Source organism: Cuculus canorus, chromosome 33 (genome assembly GCF_017976375.1).
Source record: "Cuculus canorus isolate bCucCan1 chromosome 33, bCucCan1.pri, whole genome shotgun sequence".
Taxonomy (NCBI): Eukaryota; Metazoa; Chordata; class Aves; order Cuculiformes; family Cuculidae; genus Cuculus; species Cuculus canorus.
The window spans coordinates 936,925-960,745 of record NC_071433.1 but is presented as its reverse complement, the minus strand read 5'-3'; the positions used below and the strand labels follow the sequence as shown (position 1 = coordinate 960,745).

The window sequence follows — 23,821 nt, the reverse complement described above, 5'->3', positions numbered from 1 at the left end:
GGGATTTGAGGCGCGAATTAAGGGGTGAAAAGGGGGATTTGAGGGTCGAATTAAGGGGTGAAAAGAGGGATTTGGGGCTCGAATTAAGGTGGGAAAAGGGGGAATTGAGGCGCGAATTAAGGGGTGAAAAGGGGGAATTGAGGCGCGAATTAAGGGGTGAAAAGAGGGATTTGGGGCGCGAATTAAGGGGTGAAAAGGGGGATTTGAGGGTCGAATTAAGGGGTGAAAAGGGGGAATTGAGGCGCGAATTAAGGGGTGAAAAGAGGGATTTGAGGGTCGAATTAAGGGGTGAAAAGAGGGATTTGGGGCGCGAATTAAGGGGTGAAAAGGGGGAATTGAGGGTCGAATTAAGGGGTGAAAAGGGGGATTTGGGGCTCGAATTAAGGGGGGAAAAGGGGGAATTGAGGGTCGAATTAAGGGGTGAAAAGGGGGATTTGGGGCACGAATTAAGGGGGGAAAAGGGGGAATTGAGGCGCGAATTAAGGGGGGAAAAGGGGGATTTGAGGGTCGAATTAAGGGGGGAAAAGAGGGATTTGGGGCTCACACGAGGGCGTGCATTGCACGGGGGGGTTTGCACGCACAGCCTCATGCAACAAACCCCGTCGTGCAACAAACCCCTCGTGCAACAAACCCTCTTGTGCAAACCCCTCGTGCGACAGAGGGGTTGCAGCCAAGCACTTGTGCGACACACGGGGCTCGTGCAAGGCCCGCCCTCAGCCTCCCTCGTGCAAGGAGCAGCTCGTCGTGCGACACGCCGCCTCGTGCAATGGGGGGGAGGGGGGGAGAGCCTCGTGTGAGGCCCAGCAGTCGTGCAACGCACGCCCTCGTGCAACAGCCGCGCAGCCCCCCCCCGCCCTCGTGCAAGACAGAGCCCCGATGGCCTCGTGCGAGGGACTCGTGTGACGTGGGACCACGTGGGACGGACTGGTGAGGCCTCGTGCGAGGGACCGGGACACGTGCGGAGCCTCGTGCGAGGGACTCGTGCAAAGGACACGGAGGACACGGGGCGTGGCGTGACGGACTCGTGCGACGGCCTCGTGCAACGGACTGGAGTGACACAGGGCCTCGTGCAAAGGCCTCGTGTGACACAGGGCCTCGTGCAAAGGCCTCGTGCAACAGACTGGTGTGACACAGGGCCTCGTGCAAAGGCTTTCTATGACACAGGGCCTCGTGCAACGGCCTCGTGCAATGGCCTCGTGCGCCACAGGGCCTCGTGCAACAGACTGGAGTGGCACAGGGCCTCGTGCGAGGGCCTCGTGCGACACAGTTCCTCGTGCAAAGGCCTCGTGTGACATAGGGCCTCGTGCAAAGGCCTCGTGCGAGGTCCTCGTGCGAGGCAGCCGCTCGTGCTCGTCCCCGCGGGGGGGAGGGGGTTTGGGGTTTTTTAGTCGCCGGCGGCGCCGCGTTTCCTATTTTAATAAAATCCCTCACGGTTTCCAACGGCGCCGAAAGGGGGAGGGGGAGGGGGCGACGCGTGTGCGAGGGGGCAGACGGTGGCCAAAAAGGGAGTAAAGTTGGCCAAAGAGGGGCCAAAAGGGGCCAAAAAGAGCCTAAAGTGGACAAAAGGGGCCTAAAGTGGCCAAAGTGGAGCCTAAAGTGGCCAAAGAGGGGCCTAAAGTGGCCAAAGTGGGGCCTAAAGTGGCCAAAAGGGGCCTAAAGTGGCCAAAGAGGGGCCTAAAGTGGTCAAAGAGGGGCCTAAAGTGGCCAAAAGGAGTCTAAAGTGGACAAAGAGGGGCCTAAAGTGGCCAAAGAGGGGCCTAAAGTGGCCAAAGAGGGGCCTAAAGTGGCCAAAGAGGGGCCTAAAGTGGTCAAAAGGAGTCTAAAGTGGCCAAAGAGGGGCCTAAAGTGGTCAAAGAGGGACCTAAAGTGGCCAAAGAGAGGCCTAAAGTGGCCAAAAGGAGTCTAAAGTGGCCAAAGAGGGGCCTGAATTGGCTAAAAAGAGCCTAAAGTGGCCAAAGAGGGATCTAAAGTGGCCAAAAGGAGTCTAAAGTGGCCAAAGAAGGGCCAAAAGGGGCCTAAAGTGGCCAAAGAGGGGCCTAAAGTGGTCAAAGAGGGCCTGAATTGGCCAAAAAGAGCCTAAAGTGGCCAAAAGAGGGGCCTAAAGTGGCCAAAGAGGGGCCTAAAGTGGTCAAAAGGAGTCTAAAGTGGCCAAAAGGAGTCTAAAGTGGTCAAAAGGAGCCTAAAGTTGCCAAAGAGGGGCCTAAAGTGGCCAAAGAGGGGCATAAAGTGGCCAAAGAGGGGCATAAAGTGGTCAAAGAGGGGCCTAAAGTGGCCAAAAGAGGCCTAAAGTGGCCAAAGAGGGGCCTAAAGTGGTCAAAAAGGGACCTAAAGTGGCCAAAAGGAGCCTAAAGTGGCCAAAGAGGGGCCTGAATTGGCCAAAAGGAGTCTAAAGTGGCCAAAGAGGGGCCTAAAGTGGACAAAAGGAGTCTAAAGTGGCCAAAGAGAGGCCTAAAGTGGCCAAAGAGGGGCCTAAAGTGGCCAAAGGAATCAAAAGTGGCCAAAGAGGGGCCTAAAGTGGCCAAAAGGAGCCTAAAGTGGACAAAAGGAGTCTAAAGTGGCCAAAGAGAGGCCTAAAGTGGCCAAAGAGGGGCCTAAAGTGGCCAAAGGAATCAAAAGTGGCCAAAGAGGGGCCTAAAGTGGCCAAAAGGAGCCTAAAGTGGACAAAAGGAGTCTAAAGTGGCCAAAGAGAGGCCTAAAGTGGCCAAAGAGGGGCCTAAAGTGGCCAAAGAGGGGGCTAAAGTGGTCAAAAAGGGACCTAAAGTGGCCAAAGAGGGGCCTGAATTGGCCAAAAAGAGGCCTAAAGTGGCCAAAAGGAGCCTAAAGTGGCCAAAGAGGGGCCTAAAGTGGCCAAAAGAGGGGCCTAAAGTGGCCAAAAGGAGTCTAAAGTGGCCAAAGAGGGGCCTAAAGTGGCCAAAGAGGGACCTAAAGTGGCCAAAGAGGGGCCTAAAGTGGTCAAAAGGAGTCTAAAGTGGCCAAAGAGGGGCCTAAAGTGGTCAAAGAGGGACCTAAAGTGGCCAAAGAGAGGCCTAAAGTGGCCAAAAGGAGTCTAAAGTGGCCAAAGAGGGGCCTGAATTGGCTAAAAAGAGCCTAAAGTGGCCAAAGAGGGATCTAAAGTGGCCAAAAGGAGTCTAAAGTGGCCAAAGAAGGGCCAAAAAGAGTCTAAAGTGGCCAAAAGAGGGGCCTAAAGTGGCCAAAGAGGGGCCTAAAGTGGTCAAAAGGAGTCTAAAGTGGCCAAAAGGAGTCTAAAGTGGTCAAAAGGAGCCTAAAGTTGCCAAAGAGGGGCCTAAAGTGGCCAAAGAGGGGCATAAAGTGGCCAAAGAGGGGCATAAAGTGGCCAAAGAGGGGCCTAAAGTGGTCAAAAAGGGACCTAAAGTGGCCAAAAGGAGCCTAAAGTGGCCAAAGAGGGGCCTGAATTGGCCAAAAAGAGCCTAAAGTGGCCAAAGAGGGGCCTAAAGTGGCCAAAAGAGGGGCCTAAAGTGGCCAAAAGGAGTCTAAAGTGGCCAAAAGGAGTCTAAAGTGGCCAAAGAGGGGCCTAAAGTGGCCAAAAGGCGCCTAAAGTGGCCAAAGAGGGGCCTAAAGTGGCCAAAAGGAGCCCAAAGTGGCCAAAGAGGGGCCTGAATTGGCCAAAAAGAGCCTAAAGTGGCCAAAAGGGGCCTAAAGTGGCCAAAGAGGGGCCTAAAGTGGTCAAAAAGGGGCCTAAAGTGGCCAAAAGGGTCTTGGGGTGCGGTTGCCATGGCAACACTGGGGCTATTGGGGGGGGGGGGGCGGTTTCCATGGTAACACTGCACAGAGAGTTACCATAGCAACGGGGCTGCTGAGCGGTCGCCATGGTAACCGGGGGGGGCGCTGTTGCCATGGCAACGGAGCAGGGGGAGGGGAAGCAGGGAGTGGGGACATTCCCCCCCCTCCAAAGGGGACCCCAAAAAGGGACACTGAACCCCCTCCAAAGGGACCCCAAAAAGGGACACAGAAACCCCCCCAAAGGGACCCCAAAAAGGGACACAGAACCCCCCCAAAGGACCCCCCAAAAAGGGACCCCCCCAAAAAAGGGACCCCTAAAAGGGATTCAGACCCCCCCTTTTAGGACCCCCCCAAAAAGGACCCCCCCAAAAAAAGGGACCCCCCAAAAAAGGACCTCCCCCAAAAGGGACCCCTAAAAGGGACTCAGATCCCCCCAAAAAGGACCCCCCCAAAAGGGACCCCTAAAAGGGACTCAGACCCCCCCAAAAAGGACCCCCCAAAGGGCCCCCCCCAAAAAGGGAACCCCAAAAGGGACTCAGTGCCCTTCCCCCGGTTTTGGCCCCGCCCCCCGTTTGGCCCCGCCCCCCGTTTTGGCCCCGCCCCTCTTCGGGTTAAGCATTAACGGGGGGGGAGGGGAGGGGGGGGCAAAGGCCGCGGCTGTGGGACCGGGGGGGGGCAGGTGGGGCTGAGGGGGTACTTATGGGGCTGAGGGGGACACCTATGGGGCTGGGGGGGCAGCTATGGGGCTGAGGGGGCAGTTATGGGGCTGGGGGGGCACCTATGGGGCTGAGGGGGCAGTTATGGGGCTGGGGGGGATCTGGGGGGGCACCTATGGGGCTGAGGGGGCAGTTATGGGGCTGGGGGGGCAGTTATGGGGCTGGGGAGGAACTGGGGGGGCAGTTATGGGGCTGGGGGGGCAGTTATGGGGCAGTTATGGGGCTGAAGGGGCAGTTATGGGGCTGAAGGGGCAGTTATGGGGCCGTTATGGGGCTGAAGGGGCAGTTATGGGGCAGTTATGGGGCTGAAGGGGCAGTTATGGGGCAGTTATGGGGCTGAGGGGCAGTTATGGGGCAGTTATGGGGCAATTATGGGGCAGTTATGGGGCAGTTATGGGGCAGAGGGGTCACTTATGGGGCAGTTATGGGGCTGAGGGGCAGTTATGGGGCAGTTATGGGGCTGAAGGGGCAGTTATGGGGCAGTTATGGGGCAGTTATGGGGCTGAGGGGCAGTTATGGGGCAGTTATGGGGCAGTTATGGGGCAGTTATGGGGCAGAGGGGTCACTTATGGGGCAGTTATGGGGCTGGGGGGGGGCTCTGGGGGGCAGTTATGGGGCTGAAGGGGCAGTTATGGGGCAAAGGGGTCACTTATGGGGCATAGGGGCAGTTATGGGGCAGTTCTGGGGTAGTTATGGGGCAGCCCCACAAGTGCCCCCCCCCAGCTATGGCGCAGACGCAGTCCCCGCGGTGTCGGCGTGTGGGGATCCTCGGCTACGGCCAATTGGGTACTGGGAGGGACTGGGAGGGACTGGGGGGCACTGGGAGGGGACTGGGAGGGGAACTGGGGGGACTGGGAAGGAACTGGGAGGGAACTGGGAGGCACTTGGGGGGGAACTGGGAGGGACTGGGAGGGAACTGAGGGCACTGGGAGGGGAACTGTGGGGACTGGGAGGGAACTGTGGGGACCGGGAGGGAACTGGGGGGGAACTGGGATGGACTGGGAGGCACTTGGGGGGGGGACTGGGAGGCACTGGGAGGGAACTGAGGGGATTGGGGAGGAACTGGGAGGCACTGGGAGGGAACTGGGGGGACTGGGAGGGGGAACTGGGGGGACTGGGAGGCACTGGGAGGGGACTGGTGGGACTGGGAGGGAACTGGGGGGACTGGGAGGTAACTGGGAGGGGAACTGGGGGGACTGGGAGGGACTGGGAGGGAACTGGTGGGACTGGGAGGGAACTGGGGGGACTGGGAGGTAACTGGGAGGGGAACTGGGGGGACTGGGAGGGACTGGGGGGGAACTGGGAGGCACTGGGAGGGAACTGGGAGGGGGAACTGGGGGCACTGGGAGGAACTGGGAGGCACCGAGGGGGAACTGAGGGGATTGGGGAGGAACTGGGGGGACTGGGAGGGAACTGGGAGGCACTGGGAGGGGACTGGGGGGACTGGGAGGGGGAACTGGGGGGACTGGGAGGCACTGGGAGGGGACTGGGGGGACTGGGAGGGAACTGGGAGGCACTGGGAGGGACTGGGAGGGAACTGGGGGGGAACTGGGGGCACTGGGAGGAACTGGGAGGGGGTGTCGGTGGTTATTGGGGTGTCAGAGGGGGGGTTTTGGGGTGTCAGAGGGGTTTGGGGGTGTCGGTGGGTTTTGGGGTTGTCAGGGGGTGTTTTGGGGGTGTCAGGGGGTGTTTTTGGGGTGTCGGTGGGTTTTGGGGTGACCCTCTCTCCCCCCTCCCCCCCTCCTCTCAGGGCGGTTTCTGGCGCTGCAGCTCCAATCTCGGGGTCCCCCTTTGGGGTTCACTTTGGCCTTCGTGTGGTCTCGGGGGGGGGTGGAGGGACTGCCCCCCCCCCCTCCGCCTCGGGGACCTCCGACTGCTCCCCCAAACGTCAGGGACCCCCCAGAGCCCCCCCAGTAACCCCCAGTACCTCCCAGTTCCCCCCCCAGTGCCCCCCCAGTCCTTCCCAGTCCCCCCCAGTGCCCCCCAGTGCCTCCCAGTGTCCCCTCAGTCCCCCCCAGTGCCTCCCCAGTGCCTCCCCAGTGCCTCCCAGTACCTCCCAGTACCCTCCCAGTTCCTCCCAGTACTTCCCAGTCCCCCCAGTGCCCTCCCAGTGCCCCCCCAGTACTCCCCAGTATCTCCCAGTGTCCCTTCAGTGCCTCCCAGTATCCCCCAGTGCCTCCCAGTTCCCCCCCAGTGCCTCCCAGTGCCCCCCAGTGTCCCCTCAGTTCCCCCAGTGCCTCCCAGTGCCTCCCAGTAACCCCCAGTTCCCTCCCAGTAACCCCCAGTGCCCCCCAGTGCCCCTCAGTACCCCCCCAGTGCCTCCCAGTGCCCCCCAGTGCCTCCCAGTTCCCCCCCAGTGCCTCCCAGTGCCTCCCAGTGATGTCCCAGTCCCCCCCAGTGCCTCCCAGTGCCCCCCCAGTACCCCCCAGTACCCCCCAGTGCCCCCCAGTGCCTCCCAGTGTCCCCTCAGTCCCCCCCAGTCCCCCCCAGTGCCCTCCCAGTGCCTCCCAGTACTTCCCAGTCCCCCCAGTGCCCTCCCAGTACCTCCCAGTGCCTCCCAGTGCCCCCCCAGTACCCCCCAGTATCTCCCAGTGTCCCTTCAGTGCCTCCCAGTATCCCCCAGTGCCTCCCAGTTCCCCCCCCAGTGCCCCCCAGTGCCTCCCAGTGACGTCCCAGTGCTCCCCAGTGCCCCCCAGTGCCCCCCCAGTGCCTCCCAGTTCCCCCCCAGTGACCTTCCAGTACTTCCCAGTGCCCTCCCAGTACCTCCCAGTCCCTCCCAGTGCCCCCCCAGCGCCTCCCAGTGCCCTCCCAGTACCTCCCAGTCCCTCCCAGTACCCCCCCAGTGCCTCCCAGTGCCCCCCAATCCCCCCCAGTGCCCCCCAGTGCCCCCCAGTACCTCCCAGTACCCCCCCAGTGTCCTCCCAGTACCTCCCAGTACCCCCACAGTGTCCCCTCAGTCCCTCCCAGTACCCCCCCAGTGCCCCCCAGTGCCTCCCAGTTCCCTCCCAGTCCCCCCCAGTGTCCCCTCAGTCCCTCCCAGTGCCCCCCAGTACCTCCCAGTACCCTCCAGTAGCCCCGCAGTGCCTCCCAGTACCCCCCCAGTGTCCCCTCAGTCCCGCCCAGTGCCTCCCAGTCCCTCCCAGTACCCTCCCAGTCCCTCCCAGTCCCCTCTTTGCCCGCAGCGGTGTGGATTTGGTGGTGGAAGTGGCGCATCCGGAGGTGATCCGAGAACACGGCGAGAAGATCTTGGCCCACGCGGACCTCCTGGTGGGGACAGACGGACAACGGGGGGACAACGGGGGGACAGACGGACAATGGGGGACAGGAGGACAATGGAGATGGTGGACAGGAGGACAATGGAGGTGGTGGACAGGAGGACAATGGAGGTGGTGGACAATGAGGTGGTGGGACAGGAGGACAATGGAGATGGTGGACAGGAGGACAATGGAGGTGGTGGACAGGAGGACGATGGAGATGGTGGGACAGGAGGACAATGAGGTGGTGGACAGGAGGACAACGGAGGTGGTGGACAGGAGGACAACGGAGGTGGTGGACAATGGAGGTAGTGGACAGGAGGACAATGAGGTGGTGGACAGGAGGACAATGGAGATGGTGGACAGGAGGACAATGAGGTGGTGGACAGGAGGACAATGGAGATGGTGGACAGGAGGACAATGAGGTGGTGGACAGGAGGACAATGAGGTGGTGGACAGGAGGACAATGGAGGTGGTGGACAGGAGGACAATGGAGATGGTGGGACAGGAGGACGACGGAGATGGTGGACAATGAGGTGGTGATGGACAGGAGGACAATGAGGTGGTGGACAGGAGGACAATGAGGTGGTGGACAATGAGGTGGTGGAGAGGAGGACATTGGAGATGGTGGACAGGAGGACAATGAGGTGGTGATGGACAGGAGGACAATGGAGATGGTGGTCAGGAGGACAATGAGGTGGTGATGGACAGGAGGACAATGGAGATGGTGGACAGGAGGACAATGAGGTGGTGGACAGGAGGACAATGGAGATGGTGGACAGGAGGACAATGAGGTGGTGGACAGGAGGACAATGAGGTGGTGGTGGACAGGAGGACAATGGAGGTGGTGGGACAGGAGGACAATGAGGTGGTGGTGGACAGGAGGACAATGAGGTGGTGGACAATGAGGTGGTGGACAGGAGGACAATGGAGATGGTGGACAGGAGGACAATGAGGATGGTGGACAATGAGGTGGTGGACAGGAGGACAATGAGGTGGTGGTGGACAGGAGGACAATGGAGATGGTGGACAGGAGGACATTGGAGGTGGTGGACAGGAGGACAACGGAGATGGTGGACAGGAGGACGATGAGAAGTTGAGGCCGCGTTTCTCCTGGTCCGTTGTCCCCAGGTGGGATCTCCGACGGTTCTCGCTGACCCCGAGGTGGAACGGCGCCTACGGGAAGCGGCCAAAGGTGGTGGTCACACCCTCTACGTCCCCCGCGGTGCCCTTTGGGGTTGTGAGGACATCCGGAGGATGGACGAGGCCGGAACGCTCGCCGTGAGCCACCAAAGGGGACACCAAAGGGGGGGACCTTCTGGGAGTGGGGACATCACGTTGGGGTTGGGGACACCAAGAGATGGGGCTTTGTGGGGTTGGGGACATCACCTTGGGGTTGGGGACACCAAGAGATGGGGCTTTGTGGGGTTGGGGACACCTAAAGATGGGACCTTGTGAGGTTGGGGACACCGTGGTGGGGTTGGGGACATCAAGAATGGGACTTTATGGGGTTGGGGACATCACGTTGGGGTTGGGGACACCAAGAATGGGACATTGTGGGGTTGGGGACACCTAAAGATGGGACTTTGTGGGGTTGGGGACATTGTGTTGGGGTTGGGGACATCAAGAATGGGACTTTATGGGGTTGGGGACATCACATTGGGGTTGGGGACACCAAGAATGGGACCTTGTGGGGTTGGGGACACCTAAAGATGGGATATTGTGGGGTTGGGGACATCGTGTTGGGGTTGGGGACACCTAAAGATGGGACTTTGTGGGGTTGGGGACATCACCTTGGGGTTGGGGACACCAAGAGATGGGACTTTGTGGGGTTGGGGACACCTAAAGATGGGACTTTGTGGGGTTGGGGACATCAAGAATGGGACTTTATGGGGTTGGGGACACCTAAAGATGGGACTTTGTGGGGTTGGGGACATCGTGTTGGGGTTGGGGACACCTAAAGATGGGACTTTGTGGGGTTGGGGACATCACATTGGGGTTGGGGACATCAAGAATGAGACATTGTGGGGTTGGGGACACCAAGAATGGGACTTTGTGGGGTTGGGGACACCTAAAGATGGGACTTTGTGGGGTTGGGGACATCACATTGGGGTTGGGGACACCAAGAATGGGACTTTGTGGGGTTGGGGACACCTAAAGATGGGACTTTGTGGGGTTGGGGACACCTAAAGATGGGACTTTGTGGGGTTGGGGACATCGTGTTGGGGTTGGGGACACCAAGAATGGGACTTTGTGGGGTTGGGGACACCTAAAGATGGGACTTTGTGGGGTTGGGGACATCGTGTTGGGGTTGGGGACACCAAGAATGGGACTTTGTGGGGTTGGGGACATCACCTTGGGGTTGGGGACATCGAGAGATGGGACCTTGTGGGGTTGGGGACATCACCTTGGGGTTGGGGACACCAAAGGATGGGACCTTGTGGGGTTGGGGACATCAAGAATGGGACTTTGTGGGGTTGGGGACACCAAAGGATGGGACTTTATGGGGTTGGGGACATCATGTTGGGGTTGGGGACACCTAAAGATGGGACCTTGTGGGGTTGGGGACATCACCTTGGGGTTGGGGACACCTAAAGATGGGACTTTGTGGGGTTGGGGACACCAAGAATGGGACTTTATGGGATTTGGGACATCATTTTGGAGTTGGGGACCACATCTGAGGTTGGGGACAACGTCTGAGGTTGGGGACAACACCCAAAGTTGGGGACAACGTCCAACATTGGGGACAAAACGTGGGGTTGGGGACCACGTTGAGGGTTGGGGACAATGTTTGAGGTTGAGGACCACATCCAAAGTTGGGGACAATGGGGTTGAGGACCACATCTGAGGTTGGGGACAACGTCCAAAGTTGGGGACAATGGGGTTGAGGACCACATCTGAGGTTGGGGACAACGTCCAAAGTTGGGGACACCTAAAGATGGGACTTTGTGGGGTTGGGGACATCAAGAATGGGACTTTATGGGGTTGGGGACACCTAAAGATGGGACTTTGTGGGATTGGGGACATCGTTTTGGAGTTGGGGACCACATCTGAGGTTGGGGACAACGTCTGAGGTTGAGGACAACACCCAAAGTTGGGGACAACGTCCAACATTGGGGACAAAACGTGGGGTTGGGGACAATGTTTGAGGTTGAGGACCACATCCAAAGTTGGGGACAATGGGGTTGGGGACAAACATCTGAGGTTGAGGACACCTAAAGATGGGACTTTGTGGGGTTGGGGACATCAAGAATGGGACTTTATGGGGTTGGGGACATCGTTTTGGGGTTGGGGACCACATCTGAGGTTGGGGACAACGTCTGAGGTTGAGGACCACGTCCAAAATTGGGGACAACGTCCAACGTTGGGGACAAAACTTGGGGTTGGGGACCACGTTGAGGGTTGGGGACAACATCTGAGGTTGGGGACAACGTCCAAAGTTGGGGACAATGGGGTTGGGGTCCATATCTGAGGTTGGGGACAACATCTGAGGTTGGGGACACCAAAGGATGGGACTTTGTGAGGTTGGGGACATCACCTTGGGGTTGGGGACACCAAAGGATGGGACTTTGTGGGGTTGGGGACATCGTTTTGGGGTTGGGGACCACATCTGAGGTTGGGGACAACGTCTGAGGTTGAGGACAACACCCAAAGTTGGGGACAACGTCCAAAGTTGGGGACAAAACTTGGGGTTGGGGACCACGTTGAGGGTTGGGGACAACATCTGAGGTTGGGGACACCTAAAGATGGGACTTTATGGGGTTGGGGACATCACGTTGGGGTTGGGGACACCGAGAGATGGGACTTTGTGGGGTTGGGGACATCAAGAATGGGACTTTATGGGATTGGGGACATCGTTTTGGGGTTGGGGACCACATCTGAGGTTGAGGACAACATCCAAAGTTGGGGACAAAACTTGGGGTTGGGGACCACGTTGAGGGTTGGGGACAATGTTTGAGGTTGGGGACAACGTCCAAAGTTGGGGACAACACCCAAAATTGGGGACAACGTCCAACGTTGGGGACAAAACGTGGGGTTGGGGACCACGTTGAGGGTTGTGGACAACATCTGAGGTTGAGGACAACGTCCAAAGTTGGGGACAATGGGGTTGGGGTCCACATCTGAGGTTGGGGACAACATCTGAGGTTGGGGACACCTAAAGATGGGACTTTGTGGGGTTGGGGACATCAAGAATGGGACTTTATGGGGTTGGGGACACCTAAAGATGGGACTTTGTGGGGTTGGGGACATCGTTTTGGGGTTGGGGACCACATCTGAGGTTGAGGACAACATCTAAAGTTGGGGACAACGTCCAACGTTGGGGACAAAACTTGGGGTCGGGGACCACGTTGAGGGTTGGGGACAATGTTTGAGGTTGAGGACCACATCCAAAGTTGGGGACAATGGGGTTGGGGACCACATCTGAGGTTGGGGACACCTAAAGATGGGACTTTGTGGGGTTGGGGACATCAAGAATGGGACTTTATGGGATTGGGGACATCGTTTTGGCGTTGGGGACCACATCTGAGGTTGGGGACAACGTCTGAGGTTGAGGACAACGTCCAAAGTTGGGGACAATGGGGTTGGGGACCACATCTGAGGTTGGGGACAACGTCTGAGGTTGAGGACCACATCTAAAGTTGGGGACAACATCCAACATTGGGGACAAAACTTGGGGTCGGGGACCACGTTGAGTGTTGGGGACAATGTTTGAGGTTGGGGACAACGTCCAAAGTTGGGGACAATGGGGTTGGAGACCACATCTGAGGTTGGGGACACCTAAAGATGGGACTTTGTGGGGTTGGGGACATCACGTTGGGGTTGGGGACACCTAAAGATGGGACTTTGTGGGGTTGGGGACATCACGTTGGGGTTGGGGACACCAAAGGATGGGACTTTGTGGGGTTGGGGACATCACCTTGGGGTTGGGGACACCTAAAGATGGGACTTTGTGGGGTTGGGGACATCACGTTGGGGTTGGGGACACCAAGAGATGGGACCTTGTGGGGTTGGGGACATCACATTGGGGTTGGGGACACCAAGAATGGGACATTGTGGGGTTGGGGACACCTAAAGATGGGACTTTGTGGGGTTGGGGACATCACCTTGAGGTTGGGGACACCAAAGGATGGGACTTTATGGGGTTGGGGACATCGTGGTGGGGTTGGGGACATCTAAAGATGGGACTTTGTGGGGGTGGGGACATCACATTGGGGTTGGGGACACTGAGAGATGGGACTTTGTGGGGTTGGGGACATCAAGAATGGGACTTTATGGGGTTGGGGACATCATGTTGGGGTTGGGGACACCGAGAGATGGGACTTTGTGGGGTTGGGGACATCAAGAATGGGACTTTATGGGGTTGGGGACATCATGTTGGGGTTGGGGACACCGAGAGATGGGACTTTGTGGGGTTGGGGACATCGTTTTGGGGTTGGGGACCACATCTGAGGTTGGGGACAACGTCTGAGGTTGAGGACAACATCCAAAGTTGGGGACAACGTCCAACGTTGGGGACAAAACTTGGGGTTGGGGACCACGTTGAGGGTTGGGGACAATGTCTGAGGTTGAGGACCACATCCAAAGTTGGGGACAATGGGGTTGGGGACCACATCTGAGGTTGGGGACACCTAAAGATGGGACTTTGTGGGGTTGGGGACATCAAGAATGGGACTTTGTGGGATTGGGGACATCGTTTTGGGGTTGGGGACCACATCTGAGGTTGGGGACAACATCTGAGGTTGGGGACAATGTCTGAGGTTGGGGACAACGTCCAAAGTTGGGGACAACGTCCAAAGTTGGGGACAAAACTTGGGGTTGGGGACCATGTTGAGCGTTGGGGACAACATCTGAGGTTGGGGACAACATCCAAAGTTGGGGACAATGGGGTTGGGGTCCACATCTGAGGTTGGGGACAACATCTGAGGTTGGGGACACCTAAAGATGGGACTTTGTGGGGTTGGGGACATCGTGTTGGGATTGGGGACACCAAGAATGGGACCTTGTGGGGTTGGGGACACCGAGAGAGGGGACTTTGTGGGGTTGGGGACATCACATTGGGGTTGGGGACACCAAAGGATGGGACTTTATGGGGTTGGGGACATCACGTTGGGGTTGGGGACACCAAGAATGGGACATTGTGGGGTTGGGGACACCTAAAGATGGGACCTTGTGGGGTTGGGGACATCACGTTGGGGTTGGGGACATCAAGAATGGGACCTTGTGGGGTTGGGGACATCTAAAGATGGGACATTGTGGGGTTGGGGACACCGAGAATGGGACTTTGTGGGGTTGGGGACACCTAAAGATGGGACATTGTGGGGTTGGGGACATCACATTGGGGTTGGGGACACCAAGAATGGGACTTTGTGGGGTTGGGGACATCACGTTGGGGTTGGGGACACCAAAGGATGGGACTTTGTGGGGTTGGGGACATCAAGAATGGGACTTTATGGGGTTGGGGACATCACCTTGGGGTTGGGGACACCAAGAGATGGGGCTTTGTGGGGTTGGGGACATCAAGAATGGGACTTTATGGGATTGGGGACATCGTTTTGGGGTTGGGGACCACATCTGGGGTTGGGGACAACGTCTGAGGTTGAGGACAACATCTAAAGTTGGGGACAACGTCCAACGTTGGGGACAAAACTTGGGGTTGGGGACCACGTTGAGGGTTGGGGACAATGTTTGAGGTTGAGGACCACATCCAAAGTTGGGGACAATGGGGTTGGGGTCCACATCTGAGGTTGGGGACAACATCTGAGGTTGGGGACACCTAAAGATGGGACTTTGTGGGGTTGGGGACATCACCTTGGGGTTGGGGACACCAAGAGATGGGGCTTTGTGGGGTTGGGGACATCAAGAATGGGACTTTATGGGGTTGGGGACATCGTTTTGGGGTTGGGGACCACATCTGAGGTTGGGGACAACTTCTGAGGTTGAGGACAACATCTAAAGTTGGGGACAATGTCCAACATTGGGGACAAAACTTGGGGTCGGGGACCACGTTGAGTGTTGGGGACAATGTTTGAGGTTGGGGACAACGTCCAAAGTTGGGGACAATGGGGTTGGGGACCACATCTGAGGTTGGGGACAACATCTGAGGTTGGGGACACCTAAAGATGGGACTTTGTGGGGTTGGGGACATCAAGAATGGGACTTTATGGGGTTGGGGACATCGTTTTGGCGTTGGGGACCACATCTGAGGTTGGGGACAACGTCTGAGGTTGAGGACAACATCCAAAGTTGGGGACAACGTCCATTTTTGGGGCCACCACAGCTCTGGAGGTTCTCTTTTTTGTGTCCCCTCGGCAGAGTCTGAAGGTGACGATGACAAAGTCCCCTCAGAGCTTCCGCCTGGAGGGTCACCTCCGGGAGCTCCTGGAGGCGGCGATGGCCGCGGGGGGACCCGTGGTCCTCTACGATGGTCCCCTCCGTCCCCTCTGTCCCCTCGCGCCCAACAACGTCAACACTATGGCGGTGGCGGCGGTGGCGGCGCCGCGACTCGGCTTCGATGGCGTCCGCGCTCGCCTGGTGGCCGATCCCGGGTGGGTGGTGGCCACCGCCTCGTTGGGACCTCCTGGGGGTCACCTCGGGGGGGTCACCACCTTGTTGGGACCTCCTGGTGGCACCTTTGGGGGTCACCGCCTCGTTGGGACCTCCCGGTGGCACCTCCTCCAATGCCACCACTCCTGGGGTCATCTTTGGGGTCACCTCTTGGTGTCACCACTCCGTTGGGACCTCCTGGAGTCACCTCCCAATGTCACTTCCCTCATTGTCACCACCTCTGGTGTCACCTCTGAGTGCCACCGCCCCATTGGGACCTCCTGGGGTCACCTCCCGGGGTCACCTCTTGGTGCCACCGCTCCATTGGGACCTCCTGGGGTCACCTCTTGGTGTCACCTTTGGGTGTCACCACTCCGTTGGGACCTTCTGGGGTCACCTCTGGGTGTCACCACCTCGTTGGGACCTCTTGGGGTCACCTCTTGGTGTCACCACTCCGTTGGGACCTCCTGGGGTCACCTCTTGGGGTCACCTCTTGGTGCCACCACCTCGTTGGGACCTCCTGGTGTCACCTTTGGGTGTCACTGCCCCATTGGGACCTCTTGGGGTCACCTCTTGGGGTCATCTTTGGGTGTCACTGCCTCATTGGGACCTCCTGGTGTCACCTCTTGGTGTCACCACCTCATTGGGACCTCCTGGTGTCACCTCTTGGGGTCACCTCTTGGTGCCACCACTCCGTTGGGACCTCCTGGGGTCACCTCTAGGGGTCACCACCTCGTTGGGACCTCCTGGGGTCACCTCTTGGGGTCACCTCTTGGTGCCACCACTCCGTTGGGACCTCCTGGTGTCACCTTTGGGTGTCATCGCCCCATTGGGACCTCTTGGGGTCACCTCTTGGCGCCACCACTCCGTTGGGACCTCTTGGGGTCACCTCTTGGGGTCACCTCTTGGTGTCACCTCCCTGTTGGGACCTCTTGGGGTCACCTTTGGGTGTCACCGCCTCATTGGGACCTCCTGGGGTCACCTCTTGGGGGTCACCTCTTGGTGTCACCACTCTGTTGGGACCTCCTGGTGTCACCTTTGGGTGTCATCGCCCCATTGGGACCTCTTGGGGTCACCTCTTGGCGTCACCACTCCGTTGGGACCTCCTGGGGTCACCTCTTGGTGTCACCTCTTGGTGTCACCGCCTCATTGGGACCTCTTGGTGTCACCTCTTGGTGTCACCTCCCCATTGGGACCTCCTGGGGTCACCTCCCAATGTCACCTCTTGGTGCCACCACCCCATTGGGACCTCCTGGGGTCACCTTTAGGGGTCACTGCCTCGTTGGGACCTCCTGGGGTCACCTTTGGGGGTCACCTCTTGGTGCCACCATTCCGTTGGGACCTCCTGGGGTCACCTCTTGGTGCCACCGCCCCATTGGGACCTCTTGGGGTCACCTCTTGGGGTCACCTCTTGGGGTCACCTCCCTGTTGGGACCTCTTGGGGTCACCTTTGGGTGTCACCACCTCATTGGGACCTCCTGGGGTCACCTCTTGGGGGTCACCTCTTGGTGTCACCACTCCGTTGGGACCTCCTGGGGTCACCTTTGGGTGTCACCGCCCCATTGGGACCTCCTGGGGTCACCTCCCAATGTCACCACTCCCTCAACGCCACCTCCCCGCTGTGTCCCCGCAGTGTCCCCGACTGTCACGTGGTGGAGGTGGAGGTGACGGCCGTTGGGGACGAGGGACGGGCGCTGAGTGTCACCACCGTTCGACGCAATCCGGCGTCACCGGGAGCCGTCACCGGCACTGCCACACGCGACACCTTCTGGGACAGCCTCAGGGGTGCGTCCCCATTGTCCCCTCTGTCCCCATTGTCCCCTCTGTCCCCATCGCCCCTATTGTCCCCATTGCCCCCCATTGCCCCCATTGTCCCCATCGCCCTCATTGTCCCCTTTACCCCCATTGTCCCCCATTGTCCCCATTGTCCCCCATTGTCCCCATTGCCCCCATTGCCCCCATTACCCCCATTGTCCCCTCTGTCCCCATTACCCCCATTGTCCCCTCTGTCCCCATTTCCCCCATTGTCCCCATTACCCCCATTGTCCCCCATTACCCCCATTGTCCCCCATTGTCCCCCATTGTCCCCATTGTCCCCATTACCCCCATTGTCCCCTTTGTCCCCATTACCCCCATTGTCCCCTCTGTCCCCATTGTCCCCCATTACCCCCATTGTCCCCTCTGTCCCCATTACCCCCATTGTCCCCCATTGCCCCCATTACCCCCATTGTCCCCTCTGTCCCCATTGTCCCCTCTGTCCCCATTACCCCCATTGTCCCCTCTGTCCCCATTGTCCCCTCTGTCCCCATTACCCCCATTGTCCCCTCTGTCCCCATTGTCCCCATTTCCCCCATTGTCCCCATTACCCCCATTGTCCCCATTACCCCCATTGTCCCCATCGCCCCATTACCCCCATTGTCCCCATTGTCCCCCATTGCCCCCATTGCCCCCATTGTCCCCCATTACCCCCATTGCCCCCCATTGTCCCCTCTGTCCCCCCTCACCCACTGTCCCCTCCCCCCCCCCAGCGTGCCACGGACACGGCGGATGCGTTCAGCTCTGCTGAAGCCGCCGGAGAGGCGACAAGAAGGGACAAAAGGGACCCAACGGGTGACATTAAAGGCCTTCACCACCGTCACTCAGAGCCGGAATGGCGGCGGGAGGGCGCGGGGCATCATGGGAGGAAGGGAAAAGCCGCGCGGGCGCAAAGCACGCTGGGAGGAAGGGCCGCGCCTATGGCTGTCTATGAGGAGAGCCGCAAGGCATGTCGGGAGTGAGGGCAGCGCGCTGTGAGTCTATAGCGCTGCGGCGCAAGGCATGCCGGGAGTGAGGTCAGCGCGCTGTGCATCTATAGCGCTGCGGCGCAAGGCATGCCGGGAGTGAGGTCAGCGCGCTGTGCATCTATAGCGCTGCGGCGCAAGGCATGCCGGGAGTGAGGTCAGCGCATTATCTGTCTATAGCGGTGCGGCGCAAGGCATGCCGGGAATGAGGTCGGCTCCCTGTGTGGCTATAGCCCTACGGCGCAAGGCATGCCGGGAGTGAGGTCGGCGCGCCGCGTGATTATAGCGCTGCGGCGCAAGGCATGCCGGGATAGCGGAAGCGTGTGTGGCCGCGCGGTGCACGTCGGGAGTTGTAGTTCAGCTCGTGACGGGACCCGGAAGAACCGCGGGGTGCGCAGAGGGGACCGGTGGCGTCCTGGGGGGGTTTGAGGAGGGGTTTTGGGGGGGGTCTGGGGGGGGGGGGGCTGAGGGGGGGCTTGGGATGCGGGGTGGGGGGGCAGAGAGGGATATTGGGGGGGGTCAGGGGGTGTTTTGGGGTGTCAAGGCCTGTTTGGGGGGGGCAGAGGGGTTTAGGAGGGGTTTGGGAGTGCAGGGAGGGGTCTGGGGGGGGCAGGAGGTGTTTTGGGGTGCTGGGGGGGGCCTAAAGAGAGAGTAGGGGTGTCAGGGGGGGTTTGGGGTGCGGAATGGGGGGCAGAGAGGGATGTTGGGGGGGGTCAGGGGGTGTTTTGGGGTGTCAAGGCCTGTTTGGGTGGGGGCCCAGAGGGGTTTAGGAGGGGTTTGGGGGTGCAGGGAGGGGTCTTGGGGGGGGCAGGAGGTGTTTTGGGGTGCGGGGTGGGGGCAGAGAGGGATATTGGGGGCGTTCAGGAGGTGTTTTGGGGTGTCAAGGCCTGTTTGGGGGAGGGCCAGAGGGGTTTAGGAGTGGTTTGAGGGTTCGGGGGGGTCAAGGAGGGTTTTTTTTGGGGGGTCTTGGAGATCCTGGGGTGCAAGAGGGGGTCCAGGAGGGTTTTTTTGAGGGGGGCTGAGAGGTTTGGGGGTTCAGGAGGGGGTCCAGTAGGATTTTTTGTGGAAGTTTGGGGGTTCAGGGAGGTCCAGGAGGGGTTTTTTTTGGGGGGTTTGAGAGGTTTGGGGGTTCAGGGAGGTCCAGGAGGGTTTTTTGGGGGAGGTTTGGGGGTTCAGGGGGGTCCAGGAGGGTTTTTTTTGGGGGGATCTTTGGGGGTTCAGGAGGGTTTTTGGGAGGTTTGGGGGTTCAGGAGGGGGTCCAGGAGGGTTTTTTTTGGAGGGGCTGAGAAGTTTGGGGGTCCAGGAGGGTTTTTTTTGGGGGGATTTTTGGGGCTTCACGAGGCTCTTCGAAGACACCGATGGATTTTTGTGTGTGTGTGGCTGTGAATCTCGGGGTGCCCCGCGCTGACCCCCTCCCTTTCCCTTTTCCCCCCCCCCTTTAGGGCCATGTCGGGGTCCCCTTTCCCCCCCAAACCTATTTTGGGGTCCCCTTCACCCCCTCTTTACCACGAACGACAGCGCCTCGAGCTCTGCGCCCTCCACGCCCTCAACAACCTCCTCCAGCGGCCGTATTTCACCCCCGAAACCGCCGACGACATCTGCAAAAGGTTCTTCTTCTCCTCCTCTTTCCTCTTTTTCCTTTGGAATTTAAAGGGATTTTTAACTTCTTTGAAACTCCACCCTTTTCCCTTTTCCAGGTTGGCTCCTAACGTCCGGATTAATCCCCACCGGAGCTTTTTAGGGACCGGGAATTACGACGTTAACGTGATCCTGGCGGCGTTGCAGAGTTTGGAGTTGGAAGCTCTTTGGTGGGATAAGCGGCGGTGCGTGGTCGGAAGCATCCCAAGCTCCGGTTATCCCATCCCACGCTCGGCTTTTTCCATCCCAGACTTCGCTTTTCCCATCCCAGACTCCGATTATCCCATCCCAGACCCTTGGTTTGGTCCCAGACTCCACTTTTTCCATCCCAGACTCCCTTTATCCCATCCCAGACTCCCTTTATCCCATCCCAGACTCCCTTTATCCCATCCCAGACCTTTGGTTTGGTCCCAGACTCCACTTTTTCCATCCCAGACTCCGTTTATCCCATCCCAGACTCCGTGTTTTCCATCCCAGACTCCACTTTTCCATCCCAGACTCCATTTATCCCATCCCAGACCCTTGATTTGGTCCCAGACTCCACTTTTTCCATCCCAGACTTCGCTTTTTCCATCCCAGACTCTGATTTTTCCATCTCAGACTCCGTTTATCCCATCCCAGACCCTTGGTTTGGTCCGAGATTCCGCTATTTCCATCCCAGACTCCGCTTTTTTTCGTCCCAGACTCCACATTTTCATCCCAGTTTCCGCTTTTTCATCCCAGACTCCTTTTATCCCATCCCAGACTCCACTTTTTCCATCCCAGACTCCGTTTATCCCATCCCAGACCCTTGGTTTGGTCCCAGACTCCGCTTTTTCCATCCCAGACTCCACTTTTTCCATCCCAGACTCCGCTTTTTCCATCCCAGACTCCGCTTTTTCCATCCCAGACTCTGATTTTTCCATCTCAGACTCCCTTTATCCCATCCCAGACCCTTGGTTTGGTCCCAGACTCTGTTTATCCCATCCCAGACTCCGCATTTTCCATCCCAGACTCCACTTTTTCCATCCCAGACTCCATTTATCCCATCCCAGACCTTTGGTTTGGTCCCAGACTCTGTTTATTCCATCCCAGACTCCACTTTTTCCATCCCAGACTCCACTTTTTCCATCCCAGACTCCGTTTATCCCATCCCAAACTCCACTTTTCCCATCCCAGACTCCATTTATCCCATCCCAGACCCTTGATTTGGTCCCAGACTCCGCTTTTTCCATCCCAGACTCCACTTTTTCATCCCAGACTCTGTTTATCCCATCCCAGACTCCACTCTTTCCATCCCAGACTCCGTTTATCCCATCCCAGACCCCTCAGTTCCATCCCAGACTCCGCATTTTCCATCCCAGACTCCACTTTTTCATCCCAGACTCTGTTTATCCCATCCCAGACTCCACTTTTTCCATCCCAGACTCCACTCTTTCCATCCCAGACTCCATTTTTCCATCCCAGACTCCGTTTATTCCATCCCAGACTCCGTTTATTCCATCCCAGACCCTTGGTTTGATCTGAGATTCCGCTTTTTCCATCCCAGAGTCCACTTTTTCCATCCCAGACTCTGTTTATCCCATCCCAGATTCGGCTTTTTCCAATCCAGACTCCACTTTTTCCATCCCAGACTCCATTTATCCCATCCCAGACCCTTGGTTCCCATCCCAGACTCCGATTTTTCCATCCCAGACTCCGTTTATCCCATCCCAGACTCCACTTTTTCCATCCCAGACTCCGATTATCCCATCCCAGACCCTTGATTTGGTTCCAGACTCCGCTTTTTCCATCTCAGACTCGGTTTATCCCATCCCAGACTCCACTCTTTCCATCCCAGACTCCATTTATCCCATCCCAGATTCCATTTATCCCATCCCAGATTCCATTTATCCCATCCCAGACTCCATTTATCCCATCCCAGATTCCATTTATCCCATCCCAGACTCCGTTTATCCCATCCCAGACTCCATGTTTTCCATCCCAGACTCCACTCTTTCCATCCCAAATTCCATTTATCCCATCCCAGACTCCGTTTATCCCATCCCAGACTCCATTTATCCCATCCCAGACTCCCTTTATCCCATCCCAGACCTTTGGTTTGTTCCCAGACTCCACTTTTCCCATCCCAGACTCCATTTATCCCATCCCAGACTCCGTTTATCCCATCCCAGACCCTTGATTTGGTCCCAGACTCCGCTTTTTCCATCCCAGACTCCGTTTATCCCATCCCAGACCCTTGATTTGGTCCCAGACTCCACTTTTTCCATCCCAGACTCCGTTTATCCCATCCCAGACTCCACTTTTTCCATCCCAGACTCCGTTTATTTCATCCCAGACCCTTGGTTTGGTCCCAGACTCCGCTTTTTCCATCCCAGACTCCGTTTATCCCATCCCAGACTCCGTTTATCCCATCCCAGACTCCGTTAATCCCATCCCAGACCTTTGGTTTGGTCCCAGACTCTGTTTATCCCATCCCAGACTCCACTCTTTCCATCCCAGACTCCGTTTGTCCCATCCCAGACTCCATTTATCCGATCCCAGACTCCGTTTATCCCATCCCAGACCTTTGGTTTGGTCCCAGACTCCATTTCTTCCATCCCAGACTCCGTTAATCCCATCCCAGACCTTTGGTTTGGTCCCAGACTCTGTTTATCCCATCCCAGACTCCACTCTTTCCATCCCAGACTCCGTTTGTCCCATCCCAGACTCCGTTTGTCCCATCCCAGACTCCGTTTATCCCATCCCAGACTCCGTGTTTTCCATCCCAGACTCCACTTTTTCCATCCCAGACTCCGTTTATCCCATCCCACACCATTGGTTTGGTCCCAGACTCCATTTATTCCATCCCAGACTCCACTCTTTCCATCCCAGACTCCGTTTGTCCCATCCCAGACTCCATTTATCCGATCCCAGACTCCGTTTATCCCATCCCAGACCTTTGGTTTGGTCCCAGACTCCACTCTTTCCATCCCAGACTCCATTTTTCCCATCCCAGACTCCACTTTTTCATCCCAGACTCCGTTTATCCCATCCCAGACCCCCCAGTTCCATCCCAGACTCCGCATTTTCCATCCCAGACTCCACTTTTTCCATCCCAGACTCCGTTTATCCCATCCCAGACCCCCCAGTTCCATCCCAGACTCCACATTTTCCATCCCAGACTCCACTTATCCCATCCCAGACTCCGCTTATCCCATCCCATACTCCGCTTATCCCATCCCAGACTCCACTTATCCCATCCCATACTCCATTTATCCCATCCCAGACTCCGCTTATCCCATCCTATACTTCTCCCAGCTGAGCATTCCCACGCGGCGCATCCCCAAATTCAGCCAATCCTCCCTTTTCCCATTAAAATCCCAGAACCTGCCTCCTCTTACCAATCCCTCACCTCCTCTTCCCACTTTTCCCCCCTCCTTTTCCCTATTTTTCCGTAGGTCGCTGGAGCGGTTGGCGTTGGGTCACATCTTGGGCTTCATCCTCAACGTCCCTTCCCAGGTCTCGCTGGGATTCCTGACATTCCCGTTCCGTCGGAAGCACTGGGTGGCTATCCGGCAATTCCACGGCATTTACTACAACCTGGATTCCAAACTCCGAGCGCCCGTCGCCATCGGAGGCGAAGCCGAACTCAGGTAACGGTGACGTCGGATAACACCGGATGACGACGCCAAAACAGGGATACCATTTCCGCTTCCTTTTTTTTCCTTCCGGTAGGGAATTCCTCCGCGATTTCCTTTCCCAAGGCCTCTGTGAGGTTTTCCTTGTTGTGCCGCGTGCCGTAGGCGAAGCCGGAACGTGGCTGAACCCGGAATCGCCCATCCCGCACGGATGCGATGACGCCAACGGATGACGCCGCGTCCTTTCCGGATGAATCCGTTACGCTCCCGGATTAAAACCCACCCCGTTTACGCCTTTGGCGGCATTTCGTGCTCATCCGGTCGGAATGGTTGGGGTCAAGGCGGGAATCGGGGATTGAGTGATTCCCAGAATCCCCAAAATTCTTGGATTGGGCTCTGGAGGGGCTTCGAAGGGTCGTGGAAGGCCTTAAAGAGGTCCCATTGGGCTCTGGAGGGGCTTCAAAGGGTCGTGGAAGACCTTAAAGGGGTCCCATTGGGCTCTGGAGGGTCTTCGAGGGGTCGTGGAAGACCTTAAAGAGGTCCCATTG

At 57.9% G+C, this 23,821-nt stretch overlaps 2 protein-coding genes across 2 annotated transcripts; both read left to right on the top strand.

The window, feature by feature from the left end:
- The first annotated feature begins 4,384 nt into the window (after window positions 1-4,384).
- Window positions 4,385-17,931, top strand: ASPDH (aspartate dehydrogenase domain containing). The gene is given in 9 exon segments (XM_054052344.1): window positions 4,385-4,420; window positions 5,181-5,243; window positions 6,208-6,299; window positions 6,301-6,344; window positions 7,640-7,724; window positions 8,843-8,992; window positions 15,026-15,258; window positions 16,890-17,041; window positions 17,785-17,931. Coding segments are annotated over 8 exon segments (855 nt in total). The 5' UTR covers window positions 4,385-4,420; window positions 5,181-5,182; the 3' UTR covers window positions 17,823-17,931.
- Window positions 17,932-18,332: 401 nt separating this feature from the next.
- Window positions 18,333-23,564, top strand: JOSD2 (Josephin domain containing 2). Its single transcript, XM_054052347.1, has 5 exons — window positions 18,333-18,426; window positions 19,479-19,643; window positions 19,734-19,859; window positions 23,094-23,288; window positions 23,371-23,564. The coding sequence occupies exons 2-5, from the start codon at window positions 19,483-19,485 to the stop codon at window positions 23,504-23,506; spliced, it is 618 nt and encodes a 205-aa protein (XP_053908322.1). The 5' UTR covers window positions 18,333-18,426; window positions 19,479-19,482; the 3' UTR covers window positions 23,507-23,564.
- Window positions 23,565-23,821: the final 257 nt, after the last annotated feature.